This window comes from Zalophus californianus, chromosome 4, assembly GCF_009762305.2.
Source record: "Zalophus californianus isolate mZalCal1 chromosome 4, mZalCal1.pri.v2, whole genome shotgun sequence".
Taxonomy (NCBI): Eukaryota; Metazoa; Chordata; class Mammalia; order Carnivora; family Otariidae; genus Zalophus; species Zalophus californianus.
The window spans coordinates 165,054,496-165,074,025 of NC_045598.1; the positions used below are offsets into that span (position 1 = coordinate 165,054,496).

At 36.0% G+C, this 19,530-nt stretch overlaps 1 protein-coding gene across 4 annotated transcripts in view; it reads right to left on the reverse strand.

The window, feature by feature from the left end:
• The window catches only part of CSMD3 (CUB and Sushi multiple domains 3), a 1,160,406-nt gene that overhangs the window by 254,497 nt on the left and 886,379 nt on the right, over nucleotides 1-19,530 (reverse strand). For all 4 annotated transcript variants that reach the window (XM_027574671.2, XM_027574666.2, XM_027574669.2 and 1 more), the window contains 3 exons: nucleotides 17,704-17,895; nucleotides 3,496-3,634; nucleotides 67-254 (listed from right to left, as the gene is read on the reverse strand). In XM_027574671.2, coding sequence (XP_027430472.2) covers nucleotides 67-254; nucleotides 3,496-3,634; nucleotides 17,704-17,895 — 519 coding nt within the window. The remainder of the gene's footprint in view (nucleotides 1-66; nucleotides 255-3,495; nucleotides 3,635-17,703; nucleotides 17,896-19,530) is intronic.

A 19,530-nucleotide genomic window follows, 5' to 3' on the forward strand; every position in this document is an offset into this window, starting at 1 on the left:
CAGAATTATTTTCCTGTATAAAATACAATCTAAATCATGCTGCTGAAATCTAATGTTCACATTTACCTTTATATTCTAAATGAAATCCAGTGTAACTAACAGATCCATCACTCCGAAAAGCCAAATGCATAGTATTTGAGCTGCTCTCTATTCTCTCTGGTAACTTGCTGTCTTGAAAACTTCCAATCAGCGGGCTATTACTGTCTGGTCCGTCATATATATAGAGGAAGTCATAGTTAGGTTCTATGCTAAAACTAAAAAAAGAGAGAGGGAGAAAGAGAGAAAAGGAATTGGACTGATTACTGCTAAGGTGTTAAGTGTAATAGTCAATAATCATATATTAATTCAGTCAATATCTTTAAAAATAACAGACCTCATCAACGAAAACTAAGTTGAAAATTTACCGGGCAACACATTGAATATGAATATCAAAGCAGTGCAAGAGAGAAAAGACATCTTGATATTTTCAAATATTTCTAAGTTGTCACTGTGTCAACAGGGAATACAAATGATAGTAAGGCAATTTCTAATGAAATTAGAAATACGAGGTTTGGAGTCAGAGATATTAAGTTCAAGCCTTGCTTCTGCCCTTGTTAGTTACATATCCTTATGTAAGTTACTTTATATCCATTAAACTTGGAGGACATCTATTTTAAAAATTTTTCATCCAGATATTTTGCATCATGAAAATGCAAACTTTTTTCTTTGTCAATGATACTATTTGACTTGAACTTCAAAATTTACAAGCATATTTGCTGTTTAAAATTCAACTCTACATATCCGATTCAAACAAAAGTTTGAAATACAAAATTTACATTTAAATCCTCAAATGAAGTCCTGCACATTGTATTAGGTATTCTTTTTCCTGAAAGTAAATATATTTTCTTCTTTTAGAACTTGATGTAAGAGAAATCAAACCAACACCCTGTTTGTCAAAATTAAATAATGTGTAAATAAGGACATTTTAGCATGTAAATTATTCAAATCAATATTTTGATATTCCAGATTTGCCTTAACAACCTTTGGAAGTATGATAATTGTCCCATAATGATTGTAGAATCCAAATATTTAGAAGCCAAAGACATACAAACATTTGTCTATTACCTAGATCATACTGTACCAGAGAAAAGGATGGACTCAGTTGGGTCATTAAGAAAAGTCAACAAGTTCATGATATTAAATAAAACCAGTAAAGCTTGCAATTGTTAAACATCTATCAGTGGAAAAACTATCTTGTCAAATTTTATCATCTTTGCATATAAATAAGAAACTTGTAAGAAATGTTCTTTCCAAATCTACTGGATTTATAGAGGTTAAATTTCCACAACAATTCTAAATCTTTTCGTATGCATGTATAAGGGACAGGAATCCAGATAGTTTACCTGTGCATAAATAGTGAAGAAAGACTGGTGTAATGCAGGGTTTCTAAACTTCAATAAATAAGGGGCCCCATAACATGAAAAAGTTAGGGGACCACCACACTGTTCTATTCTGTTTAATTTATTCAGTATCTATCTTCATTAAGTCTAAATCAATTAATTACTCTTGAAATCTTTTGGTGGGTATAAGGCCTAAATTTTGGCAATTTTTGCTGTAATATAGCAGAAATCAGAGGATAAGGCCTTATTTTGTTACTACCCTTCTGGGGTAAAACACAACCTTTTTGAACTACATTTCTTGCAGCATTAAGATTTAATGCATATTACAACTTCCTTACCTACATTACTAGAATCACTAGAAGCAAGTGCTTTATAAATGATATAGCTGTATGTATTATCCTCAGAAACCCAAAAGCCTATTTAACAATGGACTGAAGCCCATTTCTTTTTAATTTCTAGTTTGGGCCTAAATAAGTACTTTGAAATATTGCTTTGTAACTTCTTTAAAAATGAGAATAAAACAAAGTCGTCTTTTTTTTTTTTTTTAGGAAATTTTAGAATCCTAGTTGTAATGACTATTTCTCCTGAAAAAAAAAAAAAAAGGAGAGTACATTCTAATAGGACATTCTATTTTATAAGGCAGTTTCATAAATATTAAGTTGGTCTTGTCAATAATCCTGTGGTATAAGGAAGGGATTATCATTTCCATTTTCCCAATGAGTACACTAAGGCCCTGAATGTCAGTGATCTCTCTAGGGTCACATAATAAATGACACAGCTGGAAATCAAATTTAGGTCATGCGTTTCATCTAATACAGCCTTCTACCACTCATTTATTAACTACAATAATTTTGTAAGTCTGCTAAGGCCTGTATCATTCAAATTGACATTTCTCATGTCTGTACTGCCATTTTCTCAACTGTAAAAATGAGTATAATAACCTCAGCAATTTGTCTCATAACTGGGTCCTGGCATATAACTAACATTACTATCACTGTTGCTTTGTTATTACCAATTATCAATGTATTACTACAAATTATAGAAATAAAAAGTCGGCATATGTATACTTTTACAAATTTTTATGACTTCAAATTGTTTTTAAACCTGGTTTCAATATATTAGAAAAAAGTACATATTTAACCTTAATATTTTACATAAATACCAAGCAGCTTTAACACACCAGCAGGAGGGGCTGTGTTACTAGAGCCAAAGCACATCAATCTTGGACACTGAAGATTAGGACATTTCTGCTTAAAGAACTCTTTGAGTTGCTGATACCTAAGCCCTCCCACTGAAATATTAAGGGAAAAGGTTAGACCAGGTTTTGTGACAATAGGTATAAGTTCCCTGTGAAGAAACAGGTTCATTCCAAAAAATAACCTACCCGAGGTAACACAGATAGTGGTGGCAGAGTTTGACCTCGAAGTCAGCCACCTTCTTTCCCACACAGGAAGCTGGATCCTCGGCTACTTCAGTACTAAGGCTACCCTGCAGTTGACATTACTAACCAACATTTGTAAATTCTGGAACACTCCCAAGTAAAGCTCTATCATGAGACAAGTTACACTGAGAAATCATATAGGAATGATTCATCTCTTCTCTGTCAGCTTGACTTAATGAGATCACCATAAAAATAACAGGTAGAATACATATTTTCACAAGCCGAATGGTAATGTTGCACATATGGGTATTTAGATACTACCAAAAGATTTTGGGTGGCACACAAATAGGAGAAAAAAATCCTGAGAAATAGTGACCTTTTAATCTTGAAGTTTGGGAAAAACTGAATTTTATGAAGCAGTGATGGTAAATACAGGGAGAGAGGAAAAGTTATAAAGAAATCACATTTCATGAGAGACAATAAACTACTTGACCTTTAACATGCTTCCTCTACACTGAAATCTGGTGAAGATGCTTACCCACTAGTCTTGAGAACTACACTGGCATCTATACTATTATACAAGGCTGCAAACTGCTGATTGCAAAGTATTAGTACTGGAATTAATAAAGATTAATTAAAATGTCATATACAGAAATAAAACTTTGCCTAGTGCAAATGCTAAGGTAAAATGACAAGAAAAGATTTTTTAAAATGTAGAAATGTACAGGAACTCACCTGATAAATGCCAAGGAGATAACATAGTCTGTGTTGACGGTGATAGTCCAGTCACAGTCCCTGCTATGGGGATATGGATGAGGGAAGTTTGGTGAAAGAATAAAGCCTGAAGATCCTGTTAAATTGCCTCCACAGGGTGCTTTAATTTAAACAAACAAACAAACCCTTAAGTGATTAATAAAATTTATTAGCTATCAATATTTGTATAAACACTTCTCTAAAAACTTCAGAAGATTTCATATACATCTGACTTTTTTTAGTATTGGATGGTTGAGAATACTGTATTGTCTTTCAAGAAAGACCATTAAGATATTAAACACATATGTACATAGTTACATTGAATTTAGCTTTTTCACTGGCTTCAAAATTACATACGTACTTCCCTCCCTTTCTAATACTATTTTGTTTCATGTAGAAGATAAGCATTGAGAGGAAGTGTATAGATGGTTTTCCCAAGGTTCTAAGAACAAATATGAAGCTTGAAGGAAAAAGTTAGAAACAAAACAAAGCAAAACAAAATCTCTAATAAGTGGAATAATGGGACATGAGATACTTGGCTCATTTTCACATCATCCCTGGTACCTTTTCTTTATGTATTTATGGAGGAAGAGTCTATGACAATAATGAATGAGTGAGAATGGATAATTATCTGTGAAACTACAGCATTTTACAATAAAACACTCTTAAACTGAATGTTACCATATCCCTAAATTCTAGTTGTCTGACTTGTTGATGAAAATAGACAGATACTAGAGTTATTACAGCCCCAAACAAAGGTTTCAGTAACACTTCGATAAAGAGGCTCCAACACTTGTCAGTGAAATGCAAAGAATACATTCTTTAAGGGATTATTGTTGAAGTCTGTATATTTTTAATGTTTTTTATTATTATGTTACATTAATCACCATACATTACATCATTAGTTTTTGATGAAGTGTTCCATGATTCATTGTTTGCATTAACACCCAGTGCTCCATGCAGAACGTGCCCTCCTTAATAGCCATCACCAGCGAACCCATCCTCCCACCTTTCCCCTCTAGAACCCTCAGTTTGTTTTTCAGAGTCCATCGTCTCTCATAGTTCATCTCCCCCTCCGAATTCCTCTCCTTCATTCTTCCCCTCCTGCTAACTTTTTTTTTTAACATATACTGTATTATTTGTTTCAGAGGTACAGATCTGTGATTCAACAGTCTTGCACAATTCACAGCGCTCACCATAGCACATAGCCTCCCCAATGTCTATCACCCAGCCACCCCAACCCTCCCACGCCCCACCACTCCAGCAACCCTCAGTTTGTCTCCTGAGATTAAGAATTCCTCATATCAGTGAGGTCATATGATACATGTCTTTCTCTGATTGACTTATTTCGCTCAGCATAACACTCCCCAGTTCTATCCAGGTGTTGCAAATGGCAAGATTTCATTCCTTTTGATGGCTGCATAATATTCCATTGTATATATATTCCACTTCTTCTTTATCCATTCATCTGTCGATGGACATCTTGGCTCTTTCCAAAGTTTGGCTATTGTGGACATTGCTGCTATAAACATCGGGGTGCACAGACCCCTTCGGATCCCTACATTTGCATCTTTGGGGTAAATACCCAGTAGTGCAATTCCTGGATCATATGGTAGCTCTATTCTCAGGTTTTTGAGGAATATCCAGACTGTTTTTCAGAATGGTTGCACCAGCTTGCACTCCCACCAACAGTGTAGGAGGGTTCCCCTTTCTCCGCATCCCCGCCAACATCTGTTGTTTCCTGACTTGTTAATTTTAGCCATTCTGACTGGTGTGAGGTGATATCTCATTGAGGTTTTGTTTTGGATTTCCCTGATGCCGAGCACTTTTTCATGCATCTGTTGGCCATTTGGATGTCTTTGGAAAAATGTCTGTTCATGTCTTCTGCCCATTTCTTGATTGGATCATTTGTTCTTTCGGTGTTGAATTTAAGAAGTTCTTTATAGATTTTGAATACTAGCTCTTTATCTGATATGTCATTTGCAAATATCTTCTCCCATTCTGTTGGTTGTCTTTTGGTTTTGTTGACTGTTTCTTTTGCTGTGCAAAAGCTTTTTATCTTGGTGACATCCCAATAGTTCATTTTTGTCCTTGCTTCCCTTGCCTTTGGCGATGTTTCTAGGAAGAAGTTGCTGCGGCTGAGGTCAAAGAGGTTGCTGCCTGTGTTTTCCTTTAGGATTTTGGTGGACTCCTGTCTCACATTTAGGTCTTTCAACCATGTTGAGTCTATTTTTGTGTGTGGTGTAAGGAAACAGTCCAGTTTCATTCTTCTGCATGTGGCTGTCCAATTTTCCCAACATTTGTTGAAGAGACTGTCTTTTTTTCCACTGGACATTCTTTCCTGCTTTGTCGAAGATTAGTTGACCACAGAGTTGAGAGTCCATTTCTGGGCTCTCTATTCTGTTCCATTGGCCTATATGTTTTTGTGCCAGTACCATACCGTCTTGATGATGACAGCTTTGTAATAGAGCTGGAAGTCCGGAATTGTGATGCCGCCAGCTTTGCTTTTCTTTTTCAATATTCCTATGGCTATTCGGGGTCTTTTCTGGTTCCATACAAATTTTAGGATTATTTGTTCCATTTCTTTGAAAAAAGTGGATGGTATTTTGATGGGGATTGCATTAAATGTGCAGATTGCTCTAGGTAGCATTGACATCTTCACAATATTTGTTCTTCCAATCCATGAGCATGGAACGTTTTTCCATTTCTTTGTGTCTTCCTCAATTTCTTTCATGAGTATTCTATAGTTTTCTGAGTACAGATCCTTTGCTTCTTTGGTTAGATTTATTCCTAGGTATCTTATGGTTTTGGGTGCAATTGTCAATGGGATCGACTCCTTAATTTCTCTTTCTTCTGTCTTGTTGGTGTATAGGAATGCCACTGATTTCTGTGCCTTGATTTCATATCCGGCCACTTTACTGAATTCCTGTATGAGTTCTAGCAGTTTTGGGGTGGGGTCTTTTGGCTTTTCCACATAAAGTATCATATCTGCAAAGAGTGAGAGTTTGACTTCTTCTTTGCTGATTAGATGCCTTTTATTTCTCTTTGTCGTCTGAATGCTGTGGCTAGGAGTTCTAATACTGTGTTGAATAGCAGTCGTGATAGTGGACATCTCTGCCTTGTTCTTGACCTTAGGGGGAAAACTCTCAGTTTTTCCCCATTGAGAATGATATTCGCTGTGGGTTTTTCATAGATGCCTTTTAAAGATATTGAGGTAGGTACCCTCTATCCCTATATTCTGAAGAGTTTTGATCAAGAAAGGATGCTGTACTTTGTCAAATGCTTTTTCTGCATCTATTGAGAGGATCATATGGTTCTTGTTCTTTCTTTTATTAATGTACTGTATCACATTGATTGATTTGTGGATGTTGAACCAACCTTGCAGCCCAGGGATAAATACCACTTGGTCGTGGTGAATAATCTTTTTAATGTACTGTTGGATCATATTGGCTAGTATTTTGGTGAGAATTTTTGCATCCGTGTTCATCAAGGATATTGGTCTGTAATATTCCTTTTTGATGGGGTCTTTGTCTGGTTTGGGGATCAAGATAATGGTGGCCTCATAAAACGAGTTTGGAAGTTTTTCTTCCATTTCTATTTTTTGGAACAGTTTCAGAAGACTAGGTATTAATTCTTCTTTAAATGTTTGGTAGAATTCCCCTGGGAAGCCATCTGGCCCTAGGCTTTTGTTTTTTGGGAGATTTTTGATGACTGCTTCAATTTCCTTAGTGGTTATAGGTCTGTTCAGGTTTTCTATTTCTTCCTGGTTCGGTTTTGGTAGTTGATACATCTCTAGGAATGCACCCATTTCTTTCAGATTATCTAATATCCTGGCATATAGTTGCTCATAATATGTTCTTATAATTGTTTTTATTTCTTTGGTGTTGGTTGTAATCTCTTTCATTCATGCTTTTGTTTATTTCGGTCATTTCTCTTTTCTTTTTGATAAGTCTGGTCAGGGGTTTATCAATCTTGTTAATTCTTTCAAAGAACCAGCTCCTAGTTTCGTTGATCTGTTCTACAATTCGTTTGATTTCTATTTCACTGATTTCTGCTCTGATCTTTATTATTTCTCTTCTCCTGCTGGGTTTAGGCTTTATTTGATGTTCTTTCTCCAGCTCCTTTAGGTGTAGTTTTAGGTTGTGTATTTGAGACCTTTCTTGTTTCCTGAGAAAGACTTGTATTGCTATATACTTTCCTCTTAGGACTGCCTTTGCTGTATCCCAAAGATTTTAAACAGTTGTGTTTTCATTTCCATTGGTTTCCATGAATTTTTTTAATTCTTTTTTAATTTCCTGGTTGACCCATTCATTCTTTAGTAGGATGCTCTTTAGCCTCCATGTATTTGAGTTCTTTCCGACTTTCCTTTTGTGATTGAGTTCTAGTTTCAAAGCATGGTGGTCTGAAAATATGCAGGGAATGATCCCAATGTTTTGGTATCAGTTGAGACCTGATTTGTGACTTAAGATGTGATCTATTTGGAGAATGTTCCATGGGCACTAGAGAAGAATGTGTAGTCTGTTGCTTTGGGTTGCAATGTTCTGAATATATCTTTGAAGTCCATTTGGTCCAGTGTGTCATTTGAAGTCTTTAGTTCCTTATTGATCATTTGCTTAGATGATCTGTCCATTTCAGTGTGGGGGGGTGTTAAAGTTCCCCACTATTATTTTATTGTTGTCGACGTGTTTCTTTGCTTTTGTTATTAATTGGCTGTTCCCATGTTAGGGGCATAGATATTTACAATTGTTAGATCTTCTTGTTGTATAGACCCTTGAAGTAGGATATAGTGTCCTTCCTCATCTCTTATTACAGTCTTTGGTTTAAAATCTAATTTGTCTGATATAAGGATTGCCACCCCAGCTTTCTTTTGGTGTCCATTAGCATGGTAAATGGTTTTCCACTCCCTCACTTTCAATCTGGGGTGTCTTTGGGTCTAAAATGAGTTTCTTGCAGACAGCATATCGATGGGTCTTGTTTTTTTATCCAATCTGATAGCCTGTGTCTTTTGATTGGGGCATTTAGCCCATTTACATTCAGGGTAACTATTGAAAGATATGAATTTTAGGTTCTCTCTTTGCTTAGAGGACCCCTTTCAATATTTCTTGTAAGGCTGGTTTTGTGTTTGCAAAATCCTTTAGTTTTTGTTTGTCCTGGAAGCTTTTTATCTCTCCTATTTTTTGAATGACAGCCTAGGTGGATATAGTATTCTTGGCTGCATATTTTTCTCATTTAGTGCTCTGAATATATCATGCGAGTGCTTTCTGGCCTGCCAGGTCTCTTTGGATAGGTCTGTTGCCAGTCTAATGTTTCTGCCATTGTAGGTTACAGATCTCTTCTGAGACTTGTAAGTTTTACATTAGATGTCAGGGTGTTGACCTATTTTTACTGATTTTGAGGGGGGTTCTCTGTGCCTCCTGGATTTTGATGCCTGTTTCCTTCCCTACATTAGGGAAGTCCACTATAATAATTTGCTCCAATATACTTTCTGCCCCTCTCCCTTTCTTCTTCTTCTGGGATCCCGATAATTCTAATGTTGTTTCATCTTATGGTATCGCTTATCTCTTGAATTCTGCCCTCATCATGCAGTAGTTGTTTATCTCTCTTTTTCTCAGCTTCTTTATTTTCCATCATTTGGTCTTCTATATCACTAATTCTCTCTTCTGCCGCATTTATCCTAGCATTTAGAACCTCCATTTTTGATTGCACCTCATTAATATCCTTTTTGATTTCGACTTGGTTAGATTTTAGTTCTTTTATTTCTCCAGATAGGGTTTCTCTCATAACTTCCATGCTTTTTTCAAGCCGAGCTAGTATATTTAAAATCATCATTCTGAACTCTAGTTCCGACATCTTACTAATGTCGTATTGATTAGGTTCCTGGTAGTTGGTACTGCCTCTTGTTCTTTTTGTTGAGGTGATTTTTTACACCTTGTCATTTTGTCAGAGGAGAATAGATGAATGAGAGATCAAAATGCTAACAGGGTAACAACGACCCCAGAAAATATATACTAAACAAATCAGAAAAGACCTGAAACCGGGGGAAAAGAAAAGGAAAGAAATAAAAAAGAAAAAAAAAAAGAAATAGGAAAAGAAAAAGATAAAAACAAACAGAAACTAAACAAAACAAACAAACAAACAAAAAAACAGAATATGATCAAATATGATCAGGCTGGTGCATAGATCAGTGCCACACACTAGATTTTGGCATATTTTGGTCTGTTAGTAGAAAGTGCCTCCCAAAATTTTAAAGAAAGAAAAACTTATTTATGTACAAAAATAAGGGTTAATACGGTGAAGGGATGGAATATGACTCTAAAGATGAAACTTATAAAAGATTTTATAAAAGGAATTGATAAGAAGTGGTTTGAAAAAAGAAAGAAGAGGATTTAAAGACAAAAGGAGAGAATGTGATCAGGCAGGAGACTAGAACAAAGCCATACACTAGAGATTTAGGGTATATTTTGATCTGTTAGAAGAAACTGTATCTCAATATTTTAAAGAGAGAACAACATATATATATATATATACCAAAAATAAAGGTAACTACTATGAAGGGATAGACTATGATTCTAAAAATGAAAAACAAAAAAAATATTTTTTAAAAAAGGGATTGATAAGATGTTGGTTGAAAAAGGGAAAAAGAAAAATTCAAAAATAAATTAAATTTGAAAGACTAAAGAATCATGGTATAAAAGCCATGAATTCTATGTGCAATAATCCCCTAGAGCTGGAGTTGTGCCGTTCTCATTGATCACTAAACTTAGTCTTGGCTAGCTGTTCATGCTGATCTTCTGGGGGAGGGGCCTGTTGCTGTGGTTCCCAAATGTCTTTGCTGGAGGCAGAATTGCCCTGCCCTTGCCAGTCCAGGCCACGTAAGCTGCTCGGGTTTGCTCTCGGGAGCTTTTGTTCCCTGCAAGCTTTCTGTACAGCTTTAGAAGATGAGAGTGAAAATGGCTGCCTCCCAATCTCCGCCCCAGAGGAGCCGAGAACTCGGGGCCCCACTCCTTAGTGTGCCCCCAGAGAAAAGCAGTCAGTCACTCTGGTCTCCCCAGTCTCTGGTCGCACTCCTGTGACCAAGCATTTCTATCTCTGGCACCCGACCCCGTGTGGAGTCTCCAAACCCAGCAGATCCCTGCGGTGCGCTCCGGCGCCACTCCTCCCAGGGGAGGAAGGGGAGTCTCCCTGGATCTGCTGCTTGTTGGGTCCCTGCTGGAGGAGCAATGGCCTGACTGTGTGGCGGATCACAGTTAATTGGCAACCCAAGCTGAGGGCCAGCTCCTCAACTCCGTCTCTGCAGCCAGCTTCCCTGCTCCAATACCTGGGAGCTCTGCCACACTCAGGCACCCCTGGTCTCTCTGTGACCTGAGGGTCCTGAGACCACACTGTCCCGTGAGGGTACCATCCCCCGCTTAGCCACTGGAGTGACATCCTTCAGTGGAGATGACTTCTAAAAGTTCTGATTTTGTGCTCTGCTGCTCTATCACTTGCCAGAAGCAGCAGACAGAGGCCCCCTCCCCCGCTGTCTATCCTCCAGAATATCGCCTTGGATTCACTTCTCTGCACGTCCTACTTTCCAGAAAGTGGTCACTTTTCCATTCAGAGAGTTGTTACTATTCTTTTCTTCAATCTCCTATTGAGTTCGTAGGTGTTCAGAATGGTTTGATCCCTATCTAGCTGAATTCCTGGGACCAGACGAAACCCAGGTCTCCTACTCCTCCGCCATCTTGCTCCACCCCCTGAATTCTGTATTTAACAGTTTATGATTGAAAATAATATGTAGAATTGGCAGCTTCCGAAAAAATAGAGCCATGAAGATAGGGAGGACCCCAGTCCTGGAGTGGGACAGTGGGGATATAAACACACACACACACACACACACACACACACACACACACACACACACACACAGGAGAGAGAGATTCAGATCATGTTCTCATGATCTGAATGTAATCAGTGCACCAATATTCTTCTCTTATCTGAGTTTTAAAATTATAGTTTTCTCACATAAATTTTACCATTCAGTTATCAGACATTTTGCATTCTTTTGACAGCATCAAACTGGTTTTGGAAGAAGGAGAGTTTTGGTTCTAGGAACAATTTCATTCAGATCTCTGTTCTTTGCCTGAGTATAGATATGTAAAATCATCACTATAATTTGGTAATGTCTGCCATCTAAATTATGGATGTCCGCTAGTACATTTCTCCATGGCCTTCCACTACCCTTGCCTCAGCATCTAAGTGAGAGTAGTTAACCTCAGTCCCTACTCTATTGAGAATATTTATTTGCCCAGACTTAATTTATTCACCACTGCTTACCTATCATCTGCATTTTTTTGTGGATCTTACCAAATGATTAGACATAAATATGTCAACTTTCTATAGTCCTCTCTCTTCAAATTTCAATAACTCCTGAATATTTCTCTCTACAACCAGAGGATAAAGATTCTCTCCTATTAATCAGGATAATATCCTCAACCTGGTCACATAATCACTCTTCCTTCTCTGGAATCTTGGTTCATTTATCACTTTCAATCTCTCTGGCTTAATCCCCTTTGTCCACAGACATGTCAGGGAGTCTTTCATCCAAAAAATAAAACAAAGTTCCTTATGACCTATTTCTTTTCACTTTTTTTTTCAACTGAAAATGTTGAGTTTTACCTGATGATTAAGAAATGCCCTCACCCTTTTGTGTTTGGTTAAATGGGCTTACTGTGAGGAACCACCCTTCCACATATGACTGAGATAAAACTCACTTACCATGTATGAGATTGGATCCCTTAAAGGAACCCCCTTATTTTCCTGTGATAAGACCCTCTAGATTACCATTCTTTCACTCAAATGATTAGCTGAATTCACTCATTAATCGGAATAACATGCTTGTAACCAAACTTTGGTTAAGCTTTCATCCTTCCTCTCAGCCCCTGAACTTTGATCCACCTTCAGCCTTGAGCCAGCACACAACACCTCCTGAGGACAAGATGGACTTGGAAGACATCATTCTCTGTGCTACTGATGGATTGAGCCACGCTTTCATCCCATTTCCCCCTACATGGTTCTTTCTAGCCTTATATACTCCACTCTATAGAAGAAGAATCCCTTTTGCCTAACTCTTGAGATGCTTGTAGATCTTATGGTCACATTGTTCTCCCTATCACAATGGTTCCACCCACAACACCCACACTGCAATAGTTCTTTATAAATAAAAGTCTCTCCTTATTTATTTATAATTTGTTTTTTATTTTACAACTAAGTCTTTTGAAAAGGAGGTCTAATCTCATTGGCTCTTTCTTCACCTGGGTGTTATATTTACGGTATAGGCAGACTAACATGATTAGCAAAGCAGGTCACCACCAGGAAAAAATAATCTTCAAGAAAAGCACCAAAGTTTTCATCCCGAGACAACTTATATTTGGGTTTAGAATTGTTTTTCTTTTAAATTATATTTACAGAGACACAATAACACTTTTGTTGCTTATGGACTCAAAGATGGCTTTATTAGGTTCTTCAAACCTCTAGTTCCCTCTCCAAACATTGCTATCTTCCTTAGCCTCCCTGCCCCCAACACAATCGCTTCCTAGCCTAGCCTGGAAAGACTTTTGTATTGATTGATTTTATTTTTCTCATCATATCTGTAGCCTTTCTTCAGGGTTGACTTTCACCTTAAATTCACTCTCCTTGTTGGAACTCCACTTCTAATTTTCTTCTAGTGTCTTTGTACAGACTTCAGTTTTATTGCCACATGTGTCTTCTTCTATTTCATCTTATAATTGTAGTGTTCTCCAGAGTACTTTGCCTAGTCAACTCTGATTTCTGCTCTGTTACATTTTTCCATGTTGACCATATCCAATTTTTAAATTCTAAGCCATATGCCCAAATGCTCACTAGCTCTCTCTACCTGATAGCCTATGGGCACATCAAACACAGAGTATATGACATATCCAAACCTCAACTCAAATTTGTTTCTCCTTTTGTATTTCTAAGTTGTTTGATTAGTGCTGTCATTCACCTATATTCCCAAGCTAGAGGCTTAAGATTCTTCTCTTTTCTTTGCTGCATCCATGTGCCAATCCATAAGAAGCACTAACCAAGACTCTACATCATAGATCCTCATAGACATATTTCAACCTATTCCTCTTTCCTTCCTGCTACCATATTTCTAGATCTGATTCTTATCTGCCTCCTGAATTATTGCAATGGCTTTTTGTTTCCCATGCCTCTGGTTTCCTCCAATTCATCTTTCTCCCAATAAAAACATCTAATCATACTATGCCTATGCATATAATCCTGCAGTTGTTTCACACTGCCTGAATGATAATGCCCCAGCTCCAATATAATTTTTATCACCTGACCCTTGTAACCTTCCCAATTGCATCAACCACCACTCTAGACACATAATTTACACTCAAATACTATCAAACTGCTTCTAGTTCTTGGCACTTCTATGCCTTTGCCCATGCAATTCATTTCAGCTGAAATGTTTTTTCTCCTCTACATGTATAGAACTCTTATGTGTCAAGATTTGTCACTTCCTCCAGAAAGTTTTCCTGGAAATTCCCAGCCCAGACTCTTCTTCAGTTCTCTTCAACTTTCTCCAGTATGCACAACCTTTATCTCCATCATTTCCCTTACCATATGTACTTAAATATTATATTCAGGTGTCTGAATTCATCACTAATCTGTAAACTAAAGACTGTTTCTTAAATTTTATTTTAAACCTGGGATTCAGCACATACTACACATTCCATAAAAGTTTGTGGAATTGCTAGTGTCTCCTTGTATTGATTATGAAAATAGTAAAAATAACTGGAGATGAATGAACAATCTAATTTGTAGCTATGTATTTTGATAAAAATAATAGCATATTTTACCTTTAGAACTTGTAAACTTATATGTGAATTTGAAAAAAATAGAAAAATACGTGTAATAATGGTAAATGTATATATGTATGCATATATGTATAAAAGAAGAATGATAGCAAAATGTTCTCTGTGTTTTTTTTCCCCACAAACTATGGTAGTGGGATTATGTGTAATTTGGGGGAGCCTAGGAGAGCAAATTTGTTTCAATTTTCCTTATCTTTCACAGGGAACATTGGTCTTTTTTTTGAAGATTTTATTTTATTTATTTGAAAGAGAGAGAGAGAGTGAGTGAGAGAGAGAGCTTGAGCAGGGGGAGGGGAAGAAACAGACTCCCCTGCTGAGCAGGGATCCCAACATGGGGCTCCATCCTAGGACGCTGGGATCATACTATAATTTAGGCATAAGATCGTCTAAAAATTCTTCTGATGCCCTTATTTAAGTTATTTACCAAAGTTTTTCCAATATAGTTCATTGTTGTAGTTGATTCTGGAAATCTACAAAAGCCACTGAGACAAGTAGAGATATTATCTGACATTTGTATATCCCAAATACTGAGTAAAGAAAATTTTCTTTGCCTTAAAAATACTAAACTTTAAATGGCATTTGGAAAATACGTTTTTACTTTTATGTATCTAATCATCAAGCATCCAGAATAGGATTCTCCTTAAGTTAAATGGATTTATGAATTAAATTTTTAGTTAGGTTCCATGGAACCTAACCTAACCTAAAATGATTTGTTCTGAGTGTCGTTTCTTAAGAAGCATTTACACAGGCAACTACTGACAACTGTTGTCCAATCTTAATTTTTTTGACCCCATTTAGGTTTATTTGTGTATACTGACTTTAGCAGCAGCCCACCCACACTAATGTCTTTGTTATTTGCCATCATATCTAGTGCTACTACTTTCCCTCTGGCAATGTCAAAGTATTCTTCACAATGTCAATTTTGTTGGAATGAATTCCATTAACTCTCTTAAAGATGACGTCCTTCTATCTGGTACTTGCTTAAAGGCTAACTACTTTATGCAAGCAAAATGCTTTATACTCCAGGGTCTGAGACATAGACTTATGGAGTTTCTAAAAAGTTCAGGGTTTAATCTTTGGCATAGTATTTCCAATCATGGAGTTCTTTCTTATCAGTTTCAGAGGTCAAGATTTGTGCAGCCTTAGCAATTTTTCAGACTTTTTTTTTAGGTTATTTTCTTCCTCAGAGAAGCTCTAATGCATATCTTCTCCTCAAGCTATCTTTTCCTACCAAAAAATAATACACAGCATCAATCCATAAAAAAACTTTCCACAACCTGTTCAATTTAAGAAAGACTTAGTGTTTCACTATTTTTTCCCCTAGAATTAGGACTTGCAAGCTTAAGTCTTGTCTACAAATGGAATTTTATAATAGCCTATCACAAAACTCTTTCATCGTTTATGTTTTGTATTTTAGTGTTTTCTAGAATTCTAGGGTAAGGCTGTTGGATACTTTAGGATTCTAAACATAGTAACAGTTGACATTATATACCCCCTGGTAATTCTAATAAGCAACACCATTTAACTAGTTTCAAGAGTTATAATAAATCAAAAACTCCTATAGTAAGTCTGTAGTATTCTATCATTTCTTCTTTACACAAAGATTCTCTTTATGAGATAGTCAAATTCCAATTGTTTGGAATGAGGTGTTTTAATTTAATTGGATTTTTTTAGGTTAACTGAATAGTAAACTAACAAATGAAAAGTTCATTCTTTTTCTCTGAAAATGTTTCTTAACTGTATTTTACTCCTTGTTTTTATAAGTATAGTTATGGTAAATGTAAATTAATTAATGCTTGATGTTCTAGAATCTTGCAGTGGTATATGAAGAGCAACATAAATGTGAAATGGAAATAATGAAGAGTAAAAGGGAATCTGTCTAAATTTGAACTGGTTCAAGCTATGTCCTTATTTTGTGCCTTTTTATTTTAAGTTTCTTTAATAAGCTTTTTTCTTGTTATCTGCTTCGTTTTCTACAGAAGTTTAGAACTGTCATTACTCCCTGGCTGGTTTGAGCCTTTAGATGTGTCTTGCTTTATGAATTAACTGTTTTTAAAATGCCAACATGTAAAATACAGAAAATATGATGTGAAAATATAGACTGTTTTTTTAGCCTTCATTCCACTAGAAAGGCTCACAAGAACAGGAAACCTCTTTGTTGTGTTTTACTGCTAAATCCTGTTTAGAACAATGCCTAGGACACACTAAATGACTAATGAATTTGAGCTTGCAATTCTTGCATATGAAGTTACAAGATGGGGTAAGAAGAATCTGAATTGAGTGCTTGAGTTTGTTCCCTTCTGACTGAAGTACTAAACACTACCTCTTACCATGTGACTCAAAAAAATCACTATGAATGCTTACTGAAAATGCATTTATGATTTGGGCATAAGTGAATAAAAATGAGGTTTTGTTTCCTAAATGTGCTAGATTAGCATATGCTGAACGCTATAAGAAATACAACCATGAATGAATATATAAAGAAATATTTTGAGTAAAGAGAACATACTTTGGTCAAAACCTATTGTAAATTCAAGATGACACCAGTTCTAAAAAACTTGAAGTAAAAGGTTTGAGATTAGACAATTTTAATTTTAAAAACTTAATAATGAGATTTTTAAAAGATTATATAGCAGGTTTTATGCTAAAGGTAGTAGGTATATTCCTTTAACTTTTCTCATACCAGTAGAGATATAGTATGTATCTTAATTTTCTAGAGTTGAGTTTGGAGGATCAAGAATTGAGCATGGAGGCAAAAGGCAGACAGTTGGAAGTATGAACCAAGCTGCTGCAAATCTTAGATTATCAAAATAAAAACATATTTTAGTATTCATGAATTGAATATAAAGCCAAAGCTTTGAAATGAAACTCAAACATGTTTTCATAACATTTTCTTTCTTAACAAGAAATGGCTATTAGAGACACAAGATGAATATGGCCCATTTCAAATGCAGAATCTGCATCTACTGTTTAAATTTTAAAAGCAGTGGATAACTACATTTATATTTAGTAGATAATGGAAAATTGAGACTTTTCAAGAGCTTTAATTCTTAAGTTTTTTGGTTTTTTTTTTTTTTTTTTTTTTGGTCAGGATCTTTAAACCATTGAGAATCTAATGAAATTATGGACTCTCTCCTTAGGAAAAAAATTATGATCATTTAACATTTTGTGCATTTTGAGGAGTTCATAGATCCCTGAAATCTTAGATCCCATATAGAACCTATTCTAGAATCTTGTTCTTAATAACATCAATACCCATTTTATCCTTTATACTTATATAAAATGTTAATTGTTCTTTAATTCATACCTATACAGACTGGCGGGCTGGGCTGCCAGAAGTATCGATTTTCTACCTGAATGCAGGTTATTCTTTCCTCTCCTTGAAGCTCATATCCTGGGTCACATTGAAAAACAACAGTGTCCCCAGGTTCTCGTCCATCCCCATTTCGAGTCCCATTCATGGGAACCCCTGGGTCACGACACGCAGTGGCCACAGAACCTATCAAAAGACAGAAACAAACCTTTAATCTTGATGCTACCAAAATCAATTTCAAAGTTCCAGACTTTACAGTTTAGAACCTTCCTCATATTTATGTGCTTTTAGAAATTTAACTTAAGAAATGCTTGAGGTGATTTTTCAGTCCCTACACACAAAAAAATAATTTTAGCTGTTTTTTGTTCATTTGTGTGCTAACTTGTTTCAGGAAGAGGCATGACATTTTAGTAGCTAAATAACAGATTTCCTAAAAATTATTAGATGCTCTGTGAAAGACTGCAGAGGATGCAAAGAAAACCACAGGGAGCTTTCTCTGCAAGGGATCTATTCCATAAGGGACTTCTATCTAGAATACATAAAGAACTCTTAAAACTCAAGTGTGGTCTAGGGGGAGGAAGAAGAAAAAACATCCAGTTAAAAAATGGACAAAAACCTTTCAATGGAAAGGATACTGGATGGTACATGAAAAGATTTGTTAAGCATTGTTAACCATTAGGAAAATGCAAATTAAAACTGCAATGAGATGTTACTATATACGTATCAAATCAGCTAAAATAAAAAATAAGACCACTGAATGCTGGCAAGGTTCTGAAGAAAATGAAATTACTCATGCATTGCTGTTGGGAATATAAAATGCTATAGCCACTCTGGAAAGAAGTATGGTAGTTTCTTGCAAGACTAAACATGCTTATCATACAGCTCAGTAATTACATTCTTGTACATTTATCCCAGAGAGATGAAGACATTATCATATAAAAACCTGAACACATATTTATTCATAGAAGCTAAAAAGTAGGAACAACCCAAATGTCCTTCAACAAGTGAATAATTAAACTGTCTATTCATACCATGGAATATTATTCAGCAATAAAAAGGAATGACAATACACATGACAAATTAAGTGGATCTGAAAGGCATTATGCAGAGTGAAAAAATATGATATCAAGTGGTTACATACTATATGACTTTATTTATGTAACATTCTTTTTTTTTAAGTAAATGGTATTTTTTATTTTTTAAGATTTCTTTAATTTATTTATTTGGCAGAGAGAGAGAGACAATGAGAGAGGGAACAAGCAGGGGGAGTGGGAGAGGGAGAAGCAGGCTTCCCGCTGAGCAGGGAGCCCGATGTGGGGCTGGATCCCAGGACCCTGGGATCATGACCTGAGCCTAAGGCAGACGTTTAATGACTGAGGCACCCAGGCTCCCCTTATGTAACATTCTTGAAGAGATAAAATCAGAAAGTTGGAAAACAGATGAGTGTGTACCAGAGGTTGTTTGGGGAGGGGATGGAAGGCTGTGACCATGGCTATAAAAGATAACATGAGGGATCCTTGTGATGAACTGTACTGTGTCTTTACCATGTGGTGGTCATACACATCTACATGGAACTAAATAAATATATACACACAGATATATGTAAAATTCATAAAATTTAAATAAGATTGATAGATTGTATCAAAATCAATTTTCTGGTTGGGATATTGTGCTACAGTTATGCAAGAAGTTGTCATTGCAGGAAACTGGGTGAAGAGTATATAGGATCTCTTTATTATTTCTTACAACTGCATATAAAAGTGTCCAAAAATAAAAAGTTAAAAAATCATTAGAGAAGAGGAGAGTAGTATGAGACCATAG